The sequence below is a fragment of the Alligator sinensis genome, unplaced genomic scaffold, assembly GCF_000455745.1.
Source record: "Alligator sinensis unplaced genomic scaffold, ASM45574v1 scaffold635_1, whole genome shotgun sequence".
In the NCBI taxonomy this organism is placed as follows: Eukaryota; Metazoa; Chordata; order Crocodylia; family Alligatoridae; genus Alligator; species Alligator sinensis.
Window position 1 is genome coordinate 7,374 of NW_005842482.1, and position 22,395 is coordinate 29,768.

Sequence of the window (22,395 nt, forward strand, 5' to 3'; positions counted from 1 at the left end):
GGTTCACTGTGGTCTTTTACCAATTGAAACTTCATAATCATATTGCAACAATAAACAGCATAACACTCTTATACATGTGGCCAAGAGGCTGCAATCATTTTTCTCAGATTCAGACTTTGCTACTATGATCAATGCAATTCTTTACATCACATCTGAACAGTTATTTCTTATTGGCGTTGTTTAGTACCTGAGACTCTAATCCACTACGTTAGTCATAAAGCATTAACACAGTATCTAGACAGAAAACTGTACCCACAAAAGCTTACGCTACCCATTAAATGAAATGTACTTTTTTTTTTCTTTCACTAGGAACATGACAGTTGTACATCAAGGTTTCTGTGTCTGTGTGACTTCCCAATCAAGTTTTTGCTGTTGTTTTAGTCCTATGTCTAGAATATAATGGTGACATAATTAAAAAAAATAAGCTTATTTGTTCTGTCATGAGTCATCCATAAATAGCAGTTTCTTTGAACGTGTACATTATTTGTAATTACATAATGTTTGTATTGGTGAGAGAATTTTAATTGCTACGTTGGCTTTGTGAAAATTCATATTCAGTATTCAGGTTCTTAATTACTTTCTGCTGCTTCACCTTTTGAATATTAATATTTACTGGTAGTGGTGGAGTATTAGTTACCATTTATTACTTGTATTGCAGTCTCCCAAAATTGACTAGGCATTTCCAAACGTAGAATACAAAGAGTCCTTCCCCCATAGGAAGTGGTGTTTACAAAAGAAAGAGCTTGGATGACAGAGCTGAAATTTGTAAGAAAGTGAAGAGATTGCTGATAGAAATGCATCTGCTTATTAATACATTGTGAGGTATTGTTTTCATTCTTTGATTGGATAGAATTGCAAACGTGCTCGATCCAAATGTTCAAAAGTGCTACTCCATCCCTCTAGAAAAACAGTTCTTATACCTATCACCACCACCCCAGTGGTAATCCCAACACTTCAAACAACCCCTGAGTATTTTATTGACTCTTGCCGTAAGAAACAAGATTTTATTTCAGAAATTTCTGATCCACTACTATTTGCATATATAACAGTTACTAGTGTTTTAAATACATTCATGTGCCTGAAATATTTGAGTGAATGTCTCCTTGTAGAACAGAAGGATGCTATGGCTAAAGCTCAGAAATGAAAGTCAATAGGTCTTGGTTTTTTTCTGGTTCTGTTGTGGTCTTGCTGTATGTTCTTCTGGACACAACTTTTTATTTTTGTATTTAATTTTTCCAACTGAAACGATGATAATTATACCGTGTTACCTCAGAGACATGTTGTAGGGGTTAATTACCAATATTTTGTGAGGTACTTTGATATCATTTTAGAAGAGGAGTAGATCAGTTGTTTGAAGGCACATTAAAAGCAGAAAAGTACATCTGTCACTAATGTAATAGATACCTTCATAAAGAATACAAAGGGATTTCATTTCATCTTCTACTTTAAGCCACTGAAAACTATTTCCAATTTGAGAAAATAAATACAATTAGCTTGGCAAGAAACCATATGCCATTTTAACATGCTGACCCCTCATATATATATATATATATATATATATATGCACTGTAGCTTTATATATATATATAAAAAAGATCCTCTTTCCAATAATAGTGTAAAATGTTCCTTATGACCTTCCCAGGTTCTTTGTATGTAATTGTTTATCAATAACTTAGCTAAAAGGCTACGTTCCTTATTTCCCATTGAGGATATATCTATTCTTGCATTTCCTTTACAGAGAATTCCCAACATTAAATCAGTTAGTGATGTACAATGAGAAACGACATAATCAACATAGGGAAAATTCAGTAGAATTTATTTTAATTTATAATAGAAACAAATCCAACATATTATTTTGATGTTTGAATTTTGAAAGCTGCATTCATTACTGTTCTGTTTTCATGTAGGCAACAGATGTGAAGTAAATATAGATGAATGCATATCTGTACCTTGTCTCAACAATGGAAGTTGTATTGATGACATCAACTCCTTTAAATGTCACTGTAAGAGTGGTTTCATTGGAACAAACTGTGAGACAAATGCTGATGAATGTTTGTCAGAGCCTTGTCTTCATGGAAGGTAGCTATTTTTATTTTACTATTATTATCTCCAAGAAAATGTACTTAACTAGCAATATTGAAGATTTAATGACAAGGGAAGGTTGATAAAGATAGTTTTAATTACATTATCCATAAAGTAAGAGTACAAGCACAGTTAAGGATGACAGATGTTGCCTATTTAAGCTAATGTAATATACTGGTACATTACATCAGTTCCTTTTTCATTGGTGCTCATTAGCATAAAGCAATTTTCAATAAATGTGGATTAATTAGACTTGAAATTACTTAAAAGCAAGTCTTTCACTATTACATACCAACAGGTTGAAATGAGAAGGCTTTATTTTGAAGCATGCATGCCCTTTAAAAATACCTTCAGCTTGCAAAATATACCTTATGCAAAGCCAGTCTAAGTTAACAGAAAAAATTCTATGGCCTTTGGCAGTAGTTGGATCAGATTCTGAAGTGACTAATAAGTACATGGCTACAATAGAATGTTATGATTAGAGTGGAGTTAGGACTAACTCTATGTACATAATCTGTATTTTTGTATTTTATGTTTCAGTTGCATAGACCATATAGATGGGTATCGATGCACCTGTGAAGCAGGATGGACCAGCTTCAGATGCGAGATCAATGTTAATGTAGGTCTTTAAATTTAATTTTAATTGTGGGGAGAAAGGGTAACATACAATCTGAAACTCAATTTCTGACTTCAGTAGCTTCTGAATGATTCTTTTCATTGAAAACACATGACAGAAATTGAATTGTTTCAAATCCATTTTGAAAAGCTTGTTACTTATGTGAAACTGTATTAGAAATAGTATTGAGAAAATGCATTAAAATCTCGACAGTGTGTAGTAAATATGAAAGGCCAAAGAAGAACTAAATCTAAATTCTCTGAAAATCAGCTATGGCTCAGTTTGACATAACTGATGCTGATTAAATGTCAAAGATAGCATAGCTAGTTTACTGAAGTTTAATTGCATTTTGAATTGTGAACAATTGAATGCAATAAATTTATCTTGCATATGAATACTATGGACACAAAGCGTATCCTTCACATTCTCTGCCAGGAACTTGAACAAATCAATTATACAAAACTATTATAAAATTACATTCTATTGTCCCTGTTACCAAATCTGCCCATTACTTTGGGGTGTGCTCATTTATTAGGGATAGTTTCTAGGGTCTTGGTGATTCTGTCAATGTGCTGCTTGTGTTACTATACGGAGCTGTATTTCTCCCTTCTGCAAGCCCTCACCCCCAGTGGAGCTATCTTGCAGGACTCAGTCTCAGTGGGACTGGGTTCCTCCAGTCACCAAATCAGTCATACACACAAACACACACAAATTAACGTGACACGCCTGACCTGGCCGGGCTGATCAGCATGGACAGGCTGACACCCTCATATGCCAAGAATCAGTTCATAAGAGCAACAATAAAATGCAGTCAAACACAAGCACACAGGTAAACAGAATCCCTCTGAATCCGGCTGGGTGTCCAGCTGACACCCTCATGGGCCAGCATTCAGTTCATAAGGGCACGTCTGAGTCAAACGGGGTCAATCAGCCTATACAAGCTGATCCCCTTATGTGTTTCAAACTCAGCACGTCCCAATCTTTGGCCTCTTGATGAGCAGACCCCACAATAATTTGGGCTTCACAGGGATCTTTAGCATAGGTAAAAGAAGCGTTGCTGCAGAGCACGGGAGGAAAGAGAAGCAGAGAAGGAAAAATATACCCAATTACTACCAGTTTGACTATAAAAGTTATTTATTGCTAAGCATATGAAATATATAATAGTACTAGTAGTAATAGACATGCAAAAGAAAAACAAACACCAACAATGACAATACTACCCTGGTTTCACTAAGTATTTGGGGAAACTTAGCTCAAGCTTAACTGATACAGTTCAGGTTCAGAAGTTTATGCCTAGAAAGAAGACAGAGAACGCTGGGATCTCACCTAGTCCACGGTACTCAGGCTGCAAAGCTGACAGGCACAGTCCGTAGCACAATCCTTGAAGAGAGAGATGATCTGTTCTTCCAGCGTCCCAAGAACGACAGGGGATGGTGTCAGCACAGGGGTTTTCTTCTTCTCCTTCTTTCCTCCTGCTTCTACTTCTTTTCCTTCCTTTTCCTCTTCTAGCAGCACACACACTTACAGATTTTTATACCCTCAGTTCAGCTGCTTCGAAGCACCCTCAGTAGTGTAAATCATTGTCTTTTCTATTGACAAGGGGTTATCTGGTTTGGACCATCTCAGGAAACTGATTGATAATCAGGAAACACTTAAGATTAGGGAGTAACCCAAATACTTGGGAGCCAGCTTGAAATTCCTATGGGTGGCAGATATACTGATGGGATATCTCATGGTTTCTTCAGGAACAATAGATAGCTTGCAGCATCAGGATTTTGGATTTTTACTTGTTGTGCACAAGCCTCAGCTTAGCATGACTTTTCCAGATCTTACTATAGTCTTTTAACAGACTTAAAACAATTATTGGGGTGCTCATAACCTTTTGTGGAGAGGACTCCCACCAGTCGTCTCGGGAAAGATATGACAACACATGGGATTAGGGCTCCAGCAGGCTGGATGCTGTGATGAACCCTTAACCATTGTTCAAATGTTGCCCATACCCCCTCTGACTCGGTCTCTTGCCTCAGCATTCCCTAACCCGGCAACCGAGTTTTAGTCAATCAAGTTTAAATAGGCCTCCCATAGTGGGACCGGGGAATGTACGGCCCGAGATGCCTATTAAACTTAGAGCTGTGTGTGTGTGTCTGGGGGGGAAAAGTCCTTAGCAAATCCAGATTAGAACTGGTCTGATAAATGCTGAGCTGGGTGTGTGTGAACATGGGTTGATTAACATTGGAAGCACAGATTCCCCATCATGCAGCGCTCTCCTGCTTCTCTGGTCCCAGAATTCACTGCAGCCTCTGCTTCAGGCTTTCTGTTTTCCATCTCTCATGTAAATGAGACCTAGGGCAGTTGATTCACTCGTCACCCTTATCTGGTGAGGGTCTTAGGTGCGTCTCTCACTGCATCTTAATCAGTTTCGTTTAGGTAGAGGAGGGGAGGGGGGTGAGTCCTTTGTGAGTCAGACAGACTGCATCCTGTACCAGGGTTCCCCAAGAATACAGAGCTGAGACGTAACATCCCCCAGTGACAAACTCTCATGCTTTCTTTGTATTCTGATATTTTAGTAATGTATATACACAGTACATCTGTACAGTACTCTTCTATAGCTCTAGATAGAATGTACTATCTGCGGAATAGACTGGGCATGTCTACATGAGATGCTTTACTGCACAGCAGACTAATTTGCTGTGTAGTAAAGCATCACCGTCTACACATGCATGGCACTTAGGGCACAGAAGATTAATTTGCTGTGCTGCCAGATAGTCCTGTCAGATATAAGTGGTATCTAGCAACACAATAATTTACTGTACTCAAATGCATATGTAGATGGTGATATCAGGATTAGTTTACTCTGGCTTAAACTGAGCTGGAGTATATTCAGTCACATTTATTGCATGCGTAGATGTTCCCACTTTTTCTGTTTCATCTAAAATATAGAAATAACATGCTTTGTCTAGAATGGTTGCAGCCAACTCCAAATTGATTATTGCAAATTCAAGATAGTGATTTATTTTAGATTAATATCTTTGAATAGAGAACAGATCTAATTCACACTGGGTGCGTCTATATGTGGCCCCCATGCCACAGATGTTACTACACCATCATTTAGTACTTGCTTTACGAAGTACTAAATGATGTTACAGTAACCACCGTAACTTCACTGTCTCAGCAGTGCACGGCTATTTTTAGCAGCTACATCACCAGCTATCTATAGTAAGGTAGCTTGTTGCTATGGCAACGTAGTGATGGCATCATGGTTTGTACCCGTGGATGCTACATCGCTGTAGCAGCAAGCTATGGTGACATAGTGTCTTATATAGACATGCCCACTGAAGCTGAAAAGCTATTAGGAAACAAATCAGAACTCTATACTATCATGTCATATGAAACAAAATTCTGGCTCCGTGGGTTTTTTTATCTCCATGAATATTTCAAAATGATTGAGAGCTATCCTAAAAAAAGAAATTGAGTATTCCCTTATAGCAAACTCACCTGGCTCCCCAGGCTGGATCCAGACCACAGGGGTCCTTGAAGGCTGGATCCAGCCAAGGCTGTAAGGGCTGCCATTGTGGCCACCACACAAGTGTCACCACCATCGGAAGTGTCAGATCCATGGTCTGTCTAGCTGAGAATCCTATCTCTGATGTTGGCAGAATCTGATGTTAAACAAGGAGAGCTTCAAACCAGATATCTTTAGAGTGATCTATCCCCTGTTCAATACCTGCCCTGGCAATCAACGTCTATTGGGTTAGAGATGCCAGAGTACAACATCTCCCACCATTCTGTCCAATAAACATTAATAGAACTATCATCAATGTATGTATCCAGTCCCTTTTTGAACCTGGCTATGCTGTGTGCCTCTACCACCTCCTGCGGTAATTCATTCTGCAACATCTGGTGCCCCCTGGTGGGCTTGATAGAGAAGCTCTGTGGACCATATCCAGCCCACAGAACCTATGTTTGGCATCCCTGGCTTAAGGGAATTTCTTGCTGACATTATGGTTGTCTTCACATCATCTATTCCACCTCCCCAAGTTCAGGGGCATTTTTAGATGAGTCTTATATTCTTGTTGCAAAAAAAGCCAACAGCATAAAAGTGACACTTGTGAATACAACCAAGTAAATCAAAGAAAATTATTATTTTGCTCCATTCAGAACTGGAGAGGCTTCCCTGAGAGTGCTGTATTCAGCTTTGGGCCCCACACTTCAAGATAGAAGTGGACAGATTGGAAAGAGCTCAGTACAGGACAATAAAATTTATTACAGGCTTGGGAAGCATGATTTATGAAGAAAGGCTGAAAGAATGAGGGTTGTTTAGTCTGCATGAGAGAAGACTAAAGGTGGATCTAATAACAGTCTTCAAATACTTGAAGGGTAATTTTAGAGAAGAAACAAGATTAGGAGCAATGGCTTAAGCAGCAGCAGAGAAAATGTAGATTGAAGACTAGGAGGCACTTTTTGACTATGGAGGTCCTGAAGAGCAGTTTAGACAGACACTTGTCTGGGATGGTTTAGACTGGGATGATGACCTTGAGCAGGGGGCTGGACTAGATGATCTTCCCAGTCCTTCTTTCCTATGATCCTAAGGGTGGGGAGTGGTATACAAGTCTGTGCCCCAAATGTCTTTGGATGATGAAACAGCCTACCTCTGCTGAGCAACTCCCAAACCAGTATTTTTCCCATGTAACTGCTCCAGGCTCACCCCCAGCACTTGCTGCCATACTCTCCAGAGGCTAAAGACTCAAGTGCATGGACTGTGGATAAGCCTGGAGCAGCTTTACTGGTGAACTTCCACATTTGCAGTGGGTCAGGAGACTCAGGTGGGCAGGTATACTTAAACCCTCCTGTGCAGGAAATATCACTGTTGCACTAGTGCTCTACATACTCTTGTGGACAGTACTAAATGCAGTAGCCCACCTTCTGATGGGGGTGGATTTTCAGAAGTATATTATTGCACTGCTCCACAGTCTGCATTCCAATAACTTTCTGGGACCAGTTTAAGGTGCTGTTTTTGTCCAGTAAGTCTTAAATGCTCTGGGTCCTACAAACCTAAGGCACCACCTCATGTTTCTCCTTTATGTTTCACTGCAATCTCTAAAGCCAGCCAAAAGTAACCTCCTACAAATACTAGCTTCCTGTGTTCCAAATTTGCTTGACAAAAACATGTGGGATGTCATTCTCAGTAGTTACTCCTCAGACCTGGTACTCCTTCCCCCTTGTGTTCCATCAGAGCCCAAGCCTCAACTTCTTCTAGAAGCATTGTAAGGCCGTTTTATTTGGGCAGGCCTTCAGCACACCAGATTAAGTTTATGGAACGTGGTCTGTGGAATCTCTTCTTTTAAATATTTTAATATTTTTTCTGTCTTGATAACTTATCTGGACATTATCGTAAGCTACCCTGAGCTTCTTTTGGCAAAGACAGAATATAAATTTAATATGTAAAGGAAACATAGACAAGGTTTAAAAGATCCAAATAGATGGCATAATTTAGAGCAATTCTTGAGCAGGCAACCTCCAGTTCAGGGCATCAGGAAGTCAGTCTCAAATGGAAGGTATGTAGAGCTTAACACAAATAAAACCCACCTATTTCCCCCCACCCACTCTATCTGTTGTGTCAAAACAGCTTTGGTTGGATCCCTGGATTTGGTCTATGGAATGCATTTGGCCATGAATTTTGCATCACTCTAGACTATTTGATATTGTATTTCTGATTAGAGATGGACACGTTTCAAAATGTTTAAATAAGCATTCCAAATGGTCAGTGTAAACTGTGTACCATTTTTTAACTTGCTATGCACAGAGAAAGTATTGATGAATTTTGAGGTGAGTAGCAATTTCTTACCATACACCAACAGAGTATGTTCCACACCCATCAAAAATATATGACAACCTGTCTCATATAAGAACTACATCCAGTTGAAAAATAGCCAACTTTACAGATTTGAAGAATAACTAATTACTTTACATGTCTACTTAAAGTTCAGCTTTTGCTATGATATTGCAAATCCATATGATTATCAGTTGTTTTCAGTGCTAGTACAGAAAACCTTCTGGCAATATTTATCTCATCTGGCAACAGTGATTTTTATACTTTCCTCCATTTTGAAGAATGAGAGATTAAATGACCTGTGGACAAGTGTGTGAAAATCATATTCAAAAGATAACCACATTCCATATTGAAGCAGATGAAAATGGAAAATCAGAAATTTATGGAAAAAGAGAAACAATATACATATACATTTAACAGATAAGTCTGTCAAAGCCATTGCTTCATTTTTTTGGTATTCATTCTATTTGCATGCACTGTGCTTTCTAGATTAGATATTCCTGCAGTTATCATCTTTTTAAGGACATAAGCTCCATCTCTTCAAGTCATCCTACTCAGGCAGGCCACTATGTCTACAAAGAGCCCTTTAGAAATAATGAGACTTCATGAAGATGCAGGGATCTGTTTACATGAAAAACCTTGCAAGAATCAGTCTCTGAATGTAAATGCTTGTCTTTTTTATAATATACTTTAAAAAGATGGGAAGAAAAAAGCCTTGCTATTCTGAAAAGTCAGCAGTTAATTCAGAAAAAAATAAAACTATATAAAACTAAATTGTTAGTACCTAGGTGTCAGCCTTCACTCTATCTCTTAGAAGAAGCTCTATAAGAATGAAGTACCTATATCTCAAGAACAATTATTCTTCAAGAATGAAGGTAATATTTTGGAGACAATATATGCAGCTAAAATAATCCAGGCTACAAATTTTAAAGATAAATATCTCAGAAGCTAATCTAGACAGGAGTCATAAAATCGTAGCGGATCATAGAATTATAGAGAAGTAGGGCCCTCAAAAGGTCATTTAGTCCAACACCCTGCCCAAGGCAGGATCATCCCTATTCAAAGAATCATATAGAAATACATTATCTGATCTCTTAGCAAACCTATAGTCAATCCTGACACAATACAATACATAACACTCTGCCACAGGTAGAGCAAGGGGATTATGGTGGGTAACAGACTGCTCTAAAGTTTAATAATATACACTCAAGGGATCCCTGGAAGAGGACCATGCCCCCCACTACAGAGGAAAGGAAAAATCCCCACAGTCTATAAAAATTTGACCATGGGATAAAATTCCTTCTTAACCCTGTATATGGTGATCAGTTTAACCCTGACCAGAGGGGCAAGACCCTCTAGCCAGGAACCTCTGGCTTCAAGTCTCAGGAGAAGTATTGGTACACCACAGTCAAAATCCCCAGTCAAGGCTGCAGCCAATACTTCTCAGGAAGGCAAGCCCTCCTCCTCCCCTCCCGATATGTAGCAGCAGAGGTGGGGGAGAAGAAATAATTCCCCCTGGTCCCATGCAGCAACCATACTAGAACATAGGCATAGTCTAGATAACTCCAGTTGAAACCTCCTCCCATTATGACATGGATCCATTTATAATTACCCTTTGCTTGTAGTTATTCAGCCAGTTGTCTTTCCACCTTTTATAAGATTTGTCCAGTCCATATTTCTCTAATTTTTTACAAGAAGTCCATGCAGACTCCTGCTAAAAGACTTGTTGAAGTCGAAATCCATTATATCTACTTCACCAACCTAAGTAGTTACTTTGTCAAAGAAGATCAAATTTGTTTGACTTCCTTGTTCTTAGTAAATCCATGCTGGCTGCTTCTTACTAAATCCATGCAGCCTTGCCTTGTCCAGGTACTTGCAAATTTACTTCTTTAGGATATCATTCATTAACTTCCCTGATATTGAGGTGAAACTAACTGGTCTGTAGTTCTCCTTTTCCTTTTTTTAAAAAGGGGTACTACTTTGGCCCTTTTCCAGTCCTGTGGTACCTTGCCTGTCTCCCATGACTTCATAAATATTTTTGCCAAGGGTTTTGAGATCTTCTCTTTCAGTTCCTTCAGTACCTTCGGATGAAGTTCATCAGGCCCTGCTGACAAATTAATTCAGACTCATTAATACCTCTCTGATTGTTGCTTTTTTCTCATCCCTCATTGTGTCCTGTCCTTATACAAATAATCCCTATTAAATGTTTGCCTGAAATTTTGTTTTGTGAAAATTGAGGCATAGTAGCTGTTCAGTAGCCCTGCTTTCTTTGCCTCTTCTGTTAAAAGTTTCCCCTGGGTAGTCAACAGTGGACTCACAGCTTCATTGGTGTTCCTTATCTGGCCAACATATAGAACTCTTTCTTATTCTCTTTAATCTCCCTTACCATTCTTTACCTTTGGCTTCCTGATTTTGACCCTACAGGTTCTTACTATTTTCTGGTAATTTCCTTGGTTATCATTTTCCCACTGCCTTGTATGCTTTCCTTTAAAGCATCCTAGAAGCTCCTCATGCAGCCACATTGGGGTCCTGCCATTTTTCTTGTGCTTCCATTGTATCAGAACAGTTTCTTGTTGGGCTTCCAATACTGTGCCCTTTAGAAGCTACCAGCCGTGCTAGGAGTCCTTATCCTTCAGTCTATCTTCACATGGTACCATAATTATGACTCTTTGAGTCACTTGAAATCTGCCTTTTTGAAAGCTAGCATATTAGTTTTAGTGACCTCATGCTTTCTCCATTCAAGGATCTGGAATTTTAAATTGTTATAGGTAACCCTACCAGGAGTACAAGACTCCTGATGGTGTTGCTCTTAAGGTCATCAGTACCTCTAAACCTCTCCACCCCATCAAGGTTGCAATCCATGGAGAGGGGGACTATCATAATATATATATAAACAAACACATAGGGCACCGATAGATGTGTCAGATGTCTGCTCTGATATGTGCTAATTAGCATGCTCCAGCAGCCTCTGTGCCATATGTACTCAGTGGCCCTACACTTTAAAATGGTGGCAGGGATGCTTTCAAGCTCATCAAATAAGCTTTAGCCCAAGCGCCTTCCACCACCATTTTGAAGTGCAGGATGCTGGATACACATGATGATGTGAGTAATTTAATTAAAGCAGCTCCTGGAGTCACTCTAATTAAAGTTCCCCCACAACCTTGGATCATGTGTAAAGACACCCTTAGATGCCAAGTGGGTGATGTTCCCTGTCTGAAGAGAAAGTCAATAATACCTCTCCCTCCCTCCATAGATACACAAAACCTGTTCCAAGATACTGAATGTTCTGTAGATGGAAGTTGAAAGGTGATTACAAGTAGGTGGGTGTATAATGGAGTGTGTAGGAATTGAGCAGGTAATGGGAACTGTGGCTAGAAACAGGCATAATCTTTGTGTTTCCATAAAAAATTAATGGCAGCATGAAACAAACAGACATGGTAACACTTTGTTGTTCCACAAATGCCCTAATTTGTAAATACGACAATTCCTAGTAATTTGTACCAACTTTTCATAGCTGAAGCCTGTTTGCTTTTGGTGGGAAAGCATAGATCCCTGAAGCCTCAAAAGAGGCAGGGGCCTGACTCTGTCCTGGTCAACCCTATCTGTAGGTGCCACTGAAGTACATCAACTGTGCCAGGCCACATCCAGGCAAAGCATATTCCACACCAAAGAAGACATCTGTTTATAGTATGTGAGTGCTATGGTCATTTGTTAGTTTTAGGATACCTGGAAGTATCGTGTACCATGTCATAAGTGGACTGACTGGTAGTTTGCACAAACCATTAGTTGAGGACCCAAGGGGTAGCTGGGTACAAGCCAGAGGATCAGGGTGAGAAACTCAGCTGAAATGTTAGGGGGAGCATGTCAAGGGGAAAGCCAGGTCAGGTACCTGTGACAGCTGAGTTCCAACAATCCAGACACAATGCAGAGGTAGAGATCGAAGACTGATCAGGGTCAGTAACAGGTGGTAAAATCTAGAAATGAGGCACAAAAGGAAGGGAACAGCTTGGTAGCCCAAGGGCAGCAGAAGCCTTATTGTCCAGACAGCTTCCTCAGGACAGAGGGAGCCTTCTGTAAGTAGGAGGATACAGTCAGGAGCCGGGAACTCTGGGCCAATTAGGGGCTGGCTGTAGGATGGCCTTCCCCAAGCAGGTCCCCTTCCTTTGTCATTATACCTTCCTCCATGAGCTCTGGCCTGGTGGGGGGCCAAACTGGTGCTTCGTCCCTGAACCCAGTGTTTTGGAACGAAGACTGACAGGAAGGTAGGTGGGGACAAGGTAATGCTGTTTGAAAGATAGCTTATGATAGCCTGCAATGAGACTGTGGGTATTTTTTTGCTGGGAGCAGTCTATTGGGATCCCCAGTATTAAACCCAGGTGTCTATCCTGGATTTCTGCTTCTTTTTCCTACTTTTTGTAGCTGTTCCATATGTTCATTCCCATGACCATTTCCTGATGCAGGGGCATACAAATAATGTGTCCTAATGTCATCTAATGACATTGGCACTATGTAACTGAAAGCATATGCACATATTCATAGAACTTGATCAACAATTACACAGCTTACTTCAAGCCATGGGATCATAGATCTGGTCCCTGCTTGTGCAGACATTTGTCAGTGATGGGACCAATGTTAGGAACATAGTCTAAGTTGGGGTAAGGGAAGTCATAGGTGGGATTGGGGGTATCATAGCAGGTCTGTTAGGGGGTTTGGCAGGTCCAGAGAGGCTTCAGAAGGATTGGGGAAGGGGTGGGGGGAGTTGGCGTATCTGGGAGAGGATCAAAATGGTAAAAATAACTCAGTTGGGTGGGGGTAAAAGAAATGCAGCCTCAGGGCTATGTTGGCACTGGATTTATGACCCAGATACCTCGCTTCAGGCAGACCTAAACCTTCAGATAGACCATGACCTCTCAATTTGATAATAGGCTAATTTTATTGATGCACAGTGATAGCAGATAAGAATAATGCAAACAATTCTATATCTACCAGTCCTGGGGTTGTCATCAGAGATAAGGTATGTTTGGCCAATGTGCAAATTTCAGTCTGAGGTTCTCTCTTGAATGTCACATGTCAGCAGCCTGGAGCACCCACCCTCCACAGTGGGGTGGGCTGAGGCCCACCCTCCATGGTGGGGTGGGTGAGACAGGCTGGTGGTGTGTCCTCTGTCCATGGTTCCCTCAAGTTACCCTCAAGGAACCTTTGCTGCTCTAAAATCCCTCCTTTTGTATCTTTTTCCCTCTGTGGTGACTCTTCATCTTTGGGCATCATTGATTGGTCTCTCTGTGGTTGTTATACTGTCCCTGTTTTGTCCTGTCAGCATATGCCTTTGTTTCACAAACCCATCACATGCAAACATCCTAATTTGCTCTTTTTCCATTTTTTTTTTTACCTAATTTGGTCCATATAGCAAAACCAGAAATCCCAAGGGCTCTGCACTTGGGCACTGTGACCTGGTGCCAATGCTGCAGAGTCCCTTATCTCATGTTATAGAACAGTATGGTATATGACTTCAATTTACTAGCCTGTTTGTCTGCTTGCTGCTTGCCTGCGTCAGGCATAGTGGACTTTGAAGACATTGTCACAAACAGGCTTTTTAGAAATCAATTAACACTTGCCATTGCCTGGGACCATTGTTCTAATTAATATCTACTTTACCTATGTAGCCCGGGTGGACATGGGTTTGTACTCCCCTCTCCAATTGAGGGAATTATTGGCAGGGCAGCATGCTTCAGAGGGACCCAACAGCCCAGTGGCGACCTCCATCCCCTATAGAGTCAGGCCCAGTCAATCAATTAACTATATACAAATTTATTATTACAACAAAACTATTAAAGGGTAAGGACATAAATACACACACACACACACACACACACATATACGCACACACATAACCAATTATTATTTAAAAATACAGATGAACAATAGAACAACCCAGAACAAAGGATATTGATCAAGCAACCTTACAACTCTTATAACAAACTATTGCTTCAACTTATTCACATAAACTATAAGGCACAGTCTATAAATATAGCCAGCAATCCTTAGACTACCTGGGTGCCTTCCAGGGCAGGGGCCCCATTCCCAAGATACCACTACAGGAAAGGAGGTGGGGGGAAAGTAAAGGAGAGGGAGACCCCAAATACTCCTTAGCTCCCCCCTCTATCACCCAGGAGTGGCTCATGTGGTGCCCCTTTGCAACCTGGGGGGTCCCTCCCCTCTTGGGACTCTCTCTCAAGGGTAATTTACTACTCCACAGTCCTGGAGTGTTGCCTCCCGTTCTCCAGGTTGAGCTCTGTTTCCCGCTGGGCTTTCCTGCCACTCAACTCTGCTGCTGCCAGCCTGGATTAGGGCCACATGAAACCCTGTGTATAGTGGGTGCTTTGCCTTGTGCTAGGTGCTGGAGGCCCAGACAGCCTTGTGAAGCAATGGGGCTTGGCCTGCTCCCAGACCCTCTGGGCAGTGTCAGCTGCACTGAGCTGCTGTCCCAAGCCACCTCGAGTGGCTCCCAGGGTCTCTCATCCTTCATGCAGCACCTCCTGCAATGAGCTCCCACCCTCGTGCTGGGGGTTGTGGACCTGAGCCACCCAAGGGGCTCCAAAGATCCTTCGCCATGTACCGGCCTGTGCACCATGTTTCTGGCCACCACCAGAGGTTGCAGACCTGAGCCGCCTCACGCAGCTCCCAGGGTCTATGCTCCATGCTGCGCACCGAGAGCCTAACCACTGGAGCCATCCACCACTCCCCACTGATATGAGTCTCCAGGGGCTCTTCCTGGGCTACTGATTTGCCCTGCTGAGCAGCTCTCCTCAGCTCTTCTAAACGCCAATCTTCTCTCTTCTCTGTCCATAATACATCTCCCTCATGCTGGGCATGCAGCTCCTTTTATACGCTCCAGGGCTCCACCCCTGAAGTCATCCAGACCTGATAGTTTGCAAACTTCAATCAGGTCTGGGGGAGCTCTTTCCCCCCTCCCCTCAGGAAAGGAGCGTGACTTTATTTCTCTTTATGCCTCCTGATTGGTGGATGGGCTCCACCAATCAGAACAGCAGGATCTCAAGCCTAGGCCTCAACCCAAGCTCTGAACAGTAAGCCTGCTATACCTACAAGCCAATTCCCACCCTAAATACCATTTTCTAGCCATCAGGCTGGAGAAAGCAGCTGGGCTTTCCCAGCCTCAGGGTTGCCCTCCAAATATGTACACACATTTGGTTAGATCAGGCATGGTTTAGCCCGATCTACATTGTGAAAAAAAAATAGTGAAAGAAATAATATAAATTCCAAATATAGCTGTTGAAAAATAAAATAAGAATTGGCATCTGTAATATTTATATATTTTTAATAAAAAACAGTATAACTCAACTTGTTCTTAATACAGATTTTAGATTTGTATAAGAGGATACTACAGAGACATTTTCCTAATGAAGAGTGCATTTTAAATTCTCTTGTGCACTGAAAACTCCATAACACATTGGGCCAGATAGTTTAAACTAAATGACTTTTTTCATCTTAGCAAGGAAGCTTGTGCCTTTTTGGTCTCTTAATAGCAGTCGTCATTCCATCAGATGATTGCACTTGTGAGAAATTAAACAAATTAAGCCATGGTACAGTACTGTTCCAAGGAATTGAAATGCATGTACAGTATGTATCTCACTATGTCACTGAATCATATCTATTTTACATAACCTTTAAAAATGGTACTGGAACGTTAAGGGCACAGACAGAAGTGTAGCTCCCACCTGTAACTCAGAATAATTTGCAGGAAGTATTCTGAGTTACAATGATTCCCAGATCAAACAGAAATGCACTGTTTGTTCTTGCGGGGAAAGTGGGGGGACAATCCAATTGCTGGCTTGGAGCCTGCAGCCTTAGTAAGGCTTTGCCTTAGTAATGGCCCTCCTCCCTCCTAGCCTCCTCTGTTTTTGTAAATAAAAAAGGGAGCAGAGGGAGCTCCTTCTAAGGGTTCCCCTGATGGCACTGGGGAGTAGGGTGGGTGAGTTGGAGGCAGATTGGGAGGGGGCAAACTCCCTCCATACTACAGACCGAGACTGAATTTCCTCCATACCCTCTTCCCCCTCCCATTCTGAAAGCAGAGATGGGCTGGGAGGCAGCACAGACAGAAGTTATAGAATATGCCCTGTTTTAAAATGTTTTAATCTGAACCCTCATGCAGTCAGCCATTTTTAAGTGGTCTGGTGCTATGCACTTGTGTTTGTTCATAGCTATAGACCACATTTTGTGGCCAGATCAGGCAAAAATTGTCACTTCTGTCTGTGCCCTAAATTGTCTGTCATCACAAAGTAATACTGCAAAATGCAATGATTCAAAAGTCTAAATTCAACATACATAAGCAGCTGTTACTGGGAAAAATGGTTCACAATTATACTAACGCAAAGATGCTCATTTACATTAGATGCGGGAGGAGATATCAGGCATCTAGCTTGTGCAAACCACTACAAGGCCTATTCAAGGTATTTACATCTCCTCTGCTTCTGCTTAAGCAGCAAATAAGTTCTTCTAATGGAAAAGATGGTGAATCCATGTAGCACATTTCATAATTGTTCCTTAAAATGATATTGAATGGTTAATATTGTATAAGAAAGAAAACAACATCTGGTGGCCTTTGATGTCAAAACCCCTATATGTAATAATTGTTTTTTTTTTTTAAGGCATGTATTTATTTATCCAGTTCTAATGACATGATTATCCATGCCTCTTATATCAGAACCGTGGGGCATTTTTACATGTGCTCCGGGGTTGGAAGGGGGGAGAGAGCATTTTAATTAGGGTAGTTCCGAGACCATCTGTGTATTTGCTTACATTGAAAAATGGCGGTGGGGGCACTTCAACTAAAGATCATTTGATGAGCTTCAGTTAAAGCACCCCCATTGACATTTTAAATGCAGAGAAGCTGATACATGAGATGCTGGCATCTGCTGGAGTGTAATAATTACCACACTCCAGAAGACTTGATTATTTGAGTCTGCTCCAACACTCTAATTACAACACATTGGAGCAGCCTTGCTGCACATGTATAGGCACCCTTGGTGTCCAAGCCTTGCTACTTTTTCTTTCATTGCTTTCTAAAACAACATCTCTTCTCTGTTTTTACATAGTTAAAACTCTCATCCAGGTTTTCAACCTCACTGTAAGAGAAAAAAACATTCTGGACTAGTAGTTGGGCCATTGGTGGGGAGGGGGCAGGAGTCAGGAGCAAAGCCCAAATTAGAGGCTGATACAAGAGTCCGGAATCAGGGACAATATCCAAGAATCAAACCCAGAGGCAGAATCCAAGATACAGGCTGAGGCAAAGTTCAAGAGTCAGGTGACAAATCACTAGATCCAAGGGGAAATCTAGGTGCAGAGTCCAAGTCAGAAGGTGAGTCAAGGTTCAGGAGTCAGAGACTGAGCTACCAGACAACACGGGACTTTCAACAGTGCCAGAATCCAGGAACAGAGCCAGGCAGGGTCAGAAACCAGAGAGTATAGGATCAAAGAGGCTTATATCCTAGCAGACCTTTAAACTGTTGGCTAGCCTGCTGTCTGCTGCCACAGGTGGAACAAAATAGGTAGGCTTCTCACCCTGGCAGCTAATCAGGAGACCCTAACAGTGGCCAGCTAGTACATTAGCTGGGGTAGGGCTGCCAGTCACGGCCCCACATAGGTGTGTCCAACTAGGCAATTAGTCCAGGCTGCATTGCCTTTTAGGACTCCTGACACTTACCCATCCTAATAATCACTATTTTATTTTTTCTGACTTCCTGCCATCCTTAGTTCTCCCAACCATGATGCATTTAAAAAGTATCTAATAAAAGCACTTTCCTTTCCTGTTGACTTTCCTCTGGTATACCTCCATTACCATTCCCTTTTCTACTGCATCAAGTTAATGGGTTAAAGCTCTTTGTCATTCTACTACAGTTTATCCCTCGTTCCTTCTAATGCCAAAGATCCGACCTTGACTGTTGGCTGGTCCACTTATGTCACAGCCATCAAGCTGTTTCCTTTCATGTCCTGAATTTACAGCCACTACCTTGTTCTCCTTTAGGCAGTCTTCACAATTAATTTCTGCAAACAATGTCTAGTCTTTGGAACAGTGTGCAACAGCTGATCCTTATTAACCTGCATAATAGAAAAGTATACATACACATATATGTGTGTAGGAGGATGTTTGTGTATGTATATGTTAAGGCTACAAAGTTAACTTAAGAGTTCGGAAATGGCAGATTATGTTGTTTGTACAACTCTGATTTAGACCCCTTGTTTATATGCATTCAGATATAGTATTTCATTACTGTACTCAATACTAGATATTCCCATGGATCCCTGTTTTATTCATTGCACAGACTAATTTGTACTTTTGGTTCTGTAGAAGAGAAAGTGATGGTCTGTTAAACCTTTGCCTCACTGGTTGCAAAAAAAATAGATGTATAGTTGAAGAGTGAATAAAGCAGATTTTCTCCTGGTTAAAGCAGCAGTTGAATGCTTCCCTGGAAAAACAGATTATGGTCTGGTATCTGCCACAGAGTTCCTATGTAATGATAGGCAAGTAACGTAAAACTTTAAAAATATTGGTCACTAAACTGTATGTTCTTCATTTTCTGACTGCCAAATATGACCTATGATTTGAAACAGAATAATGTTTGAATGATTACTGGTATCATTTAGAACAATCTTAAACTCTGGTATTGTCTTTTATTTTCTAAAATGTCTCCTTTTGTAATTATTTCAAGTTAAGGATTGTTTGTGCCTTTAGGGAACCATTATTCTTTAGTGTTTCTATTTGTTGTGTTAATTTTTTACAGACTTTGTAAATTTTCTTCTGATTCATTAGGGGCATACTTTGAACCCCTTTCTGCAGCCACAAAATGCTGCCTGGAGTTTCCCAGGGAACACCTCCCCTCTTGCAAATAAAAGCAGAATCTCATGGATCATAATGAACAGGGCATGGGCAGAGGTAGGCCCAGAGAATTGGCTTTGTGGCATGCTCTAAAATGAAATGCAGTTTCAGATTGATTTGAAATGTTATGCATTTCCCCAAGGATGTGGGTAGGACTAGTAGTCCACAGTTTGGAATATTTAAGCTTGCAGATCTTGAGCTGTAGCAGCCATTAGGAATCACATGATCTGAAAACTATATGGTTCTTTAAACTGTTTTGCACATCTTCAGTGTTCCTACTGGTAGCAAACTTTTTAGTTCCACTAAGAGAAATGCAATGCCTTTTTAGGTGTCCAAACATAAGTGGCACATGTCTGTCCTGCTCTGTTTAGCACATTTTAGATATTTTTGTTGTTGTTATGGGGTGGCTGTTTTGGGGTGAAGGTGCTGGAATGGACCTTTTTTTTTTGGACAAATGACCTAAGTGAATCTGAATTAGGGGGTTCCACAAAAACAATAGGCACTGAACAGGGGCTGAAAAAGATTTTTCTTGTCTGAAAGGACATTGATTAAGAAGATTAAAGCTTGAAGGTCATTTGTATGGAAGTGAAATTGGTTTAAGTTGGTCATATAAAAATTTCCTCACAGGAAAAAAAACAAAAAAACCCCAAGAATAACCACTATATAAGTGTCCAGGTAGATAAGACTGAATCATTTCTACTTGATTAAATCATTTTCTTTCTGTCTGGGATATGTTTTTCAAAGTGGTATCATTCTAAGCTTATTCCAAACAATGGACAAAGCTGAAAAAGGGGTAAGTCAGAAGGTATTAACTGTGACATAATTCAATGACCTGGTAAAAATCAAGGGGTATAGAAAGCAGCCATAATTCTGGCTAAATGAGGCTATTAAATGTTGTTCAAGCTATTAAATGATAGTTTGTTTAGTTAGACCTAAAAAGTATAACTCACTGCACAAAGCATAGGCTATTGAGCTACCCCATGTTGCCTGAGGGGCTTTTCTGGAGACTGACAGCTAATATAAAAGCTGAGACACTGATTTGGTGACAGCTATAGATGTGTACATCAATACTGCTATATGTGTATATGTAAGGAACCTGTAAACAGGGAGAAAGGGGACATGCTGAAGGGAGTAGTGGCTTTGAAATATAGGAGGCAGCAGAGAGAGAGCTGCTGTTGGATGCAGTACTGGCTGCGACTTGGATTTCTGAACAAGAAAACTGTTTTCAGTTTGTTTCCATTACATTTAAGAAAGGTCAATTGTTTGTGCATGTGTGTGTGTGTGTGTGTGTGTGTGTGTATGTATATATATATATATATATGTGTGTGTCTGTATATATGTGTATATAAGTATATATATGTATGACACATATATATACACACACACACACGAAGTAAATAGGGCATGGTCTAACTTGTCTCCCTAACTTCTTTTCCTCAAGAAACAATCTACAAGACCTGGGATATTGGCTAAGTGGCTTGGATACAGTGAATTCTGAAGTAAGAGTAGCTGACCCTCAGACCCAGACACTAACTACTCCAGGAGAAAAGAAGTCTTATGCTGAGAGTGAACTGAGGAAGTTCACCCAGTCAAACAGAAACACTTGCCTGTATTTTCAGAGGAACTAAAAATAAAAGGGAAAAAAAGGAAGGAAGAAAAAGGAGGAAGGGAAAGAAAAGAAAAAGGAGATACTACTAAAATTTGGTACCAAATTTACTACCAACATTTTCTACAAACTTAATACAAAGAATGAAGCCAGGTGAAAGAGAAAATGGTCTCTCAACATCTTTAGTACCTGTCAGGCTTCAAGTATTAGAAATAGCCTGTATTAGCTTGAGACCTAAAGCCTTTTTTTTCCTGTTTGGATTTCCTTTATTGTGAACCCCAACAAGCTGTTTGTTTCATGCCTAAATACTAGCAGAGATTCTACAAAATCTTAATAGGAACAAATGTTCTGATGTGGTAAGACACTTGTTGTATGCACATAATATTCATCTCTCACAAAGTGACATTGCAGACAGGAGTATTGTCAATTGTGTTCTGGAGCTGCTAGCTGTATTAACTGCTGCTCATAATGATACATTCAGCTGACTTCTTCACCTTCTCTTGGGACTTTGCATCTTGTCTGATATCACTACCAGAAGTATAAAATATAAATTTGAGACTTTGCTGCCAACATATCCAAACATCTTGCATCTAGTATATCTGACAGAAAACAAATTAAATCTATTTGCTGAATTCACTGGCATGTGCTGTGCATTTTGGAACCTAAGGCCAGGTATAATTGATCAGGACTGGGTTTATACCCATAATAATAGAACAGAAGTTCAGCACACTTAGAGTGGTTTAAAAATGACAGAACACAGCCTAAGATTTGCCCTTGCCACCAAAAAGCAAATGTGTGTTCTGTTCATAAATGTACCTTTTCGTTAACTCTTTTTCATCATTACCCAACAAGGCTATATATTTAAAAATAAGTTGATGCCATTATTAACAACAGATCAATTTATCCAAGGAACAGTTCCTGCAGTCATGAATTCAAATACTTCCAACTACAAGAAAAGTTCTTGTTTGTTTATAAGTACTTTAAATTGGGCTATCAAGATGGGCTCTTGACTAAAGTAAGTAACCATATGACCTCATTACTATAACCCATCATTTTACCCACCTCATCTTCTCTCTACTGAAGATTACCTTTAGTAGTCATATCAGATGCTGACAAATGTGGAGAGGAGGGAACATGCTTTACTGGAAATAGAAGCATGTTACTTTGACCCTGTCTGCAGTGTCTGTAGAGACTGAGCATCTGAGCAGGGCTTTTTGGCACTTTTAGGCAAAGCTGATTGAATCAGATATTAGATAAAAATGCCAAAAAGCCCCACTAAAGCACCCAATCTCTACAGATGTTGGGAAAGTCAGGTGCAACTAATGTGCTGCTTCATCTGGGCATGTGAAGGGCTCAGTGCAGGAATG

The 22,395-nt window shown here is 40.5% G+C and overlaps 1 protein-coding gene across 1 annotated transcript in view; it reads left to right on the forward strand.

The window, feature by feature from the left end:
• Nucleotides 1–1,907: 1,907 nt before the first annotated feature.
• Nucleotides 1,908–22,395, forward strand: part of LOC102379462 (protein eyes shut homolog) — a gene marked incomplete at its 5' end in the record, with an annotated part of 24,525 nt that continues 4,037 nt past the window's right edge. Inside the window, 2 exons of the mRNA XM_006031116.1 lie at nt 1,908–2,079; nt 2,623–2,701. Of these exons, the coding sequence (XP_006031178.1) occupies nt 1,908–2,079; nt 2,623–2,701 (251 nt within the window). The remainder of the gene's footprint in view (nt 2,080–2,622; nt 2,702–22,395) is intronic.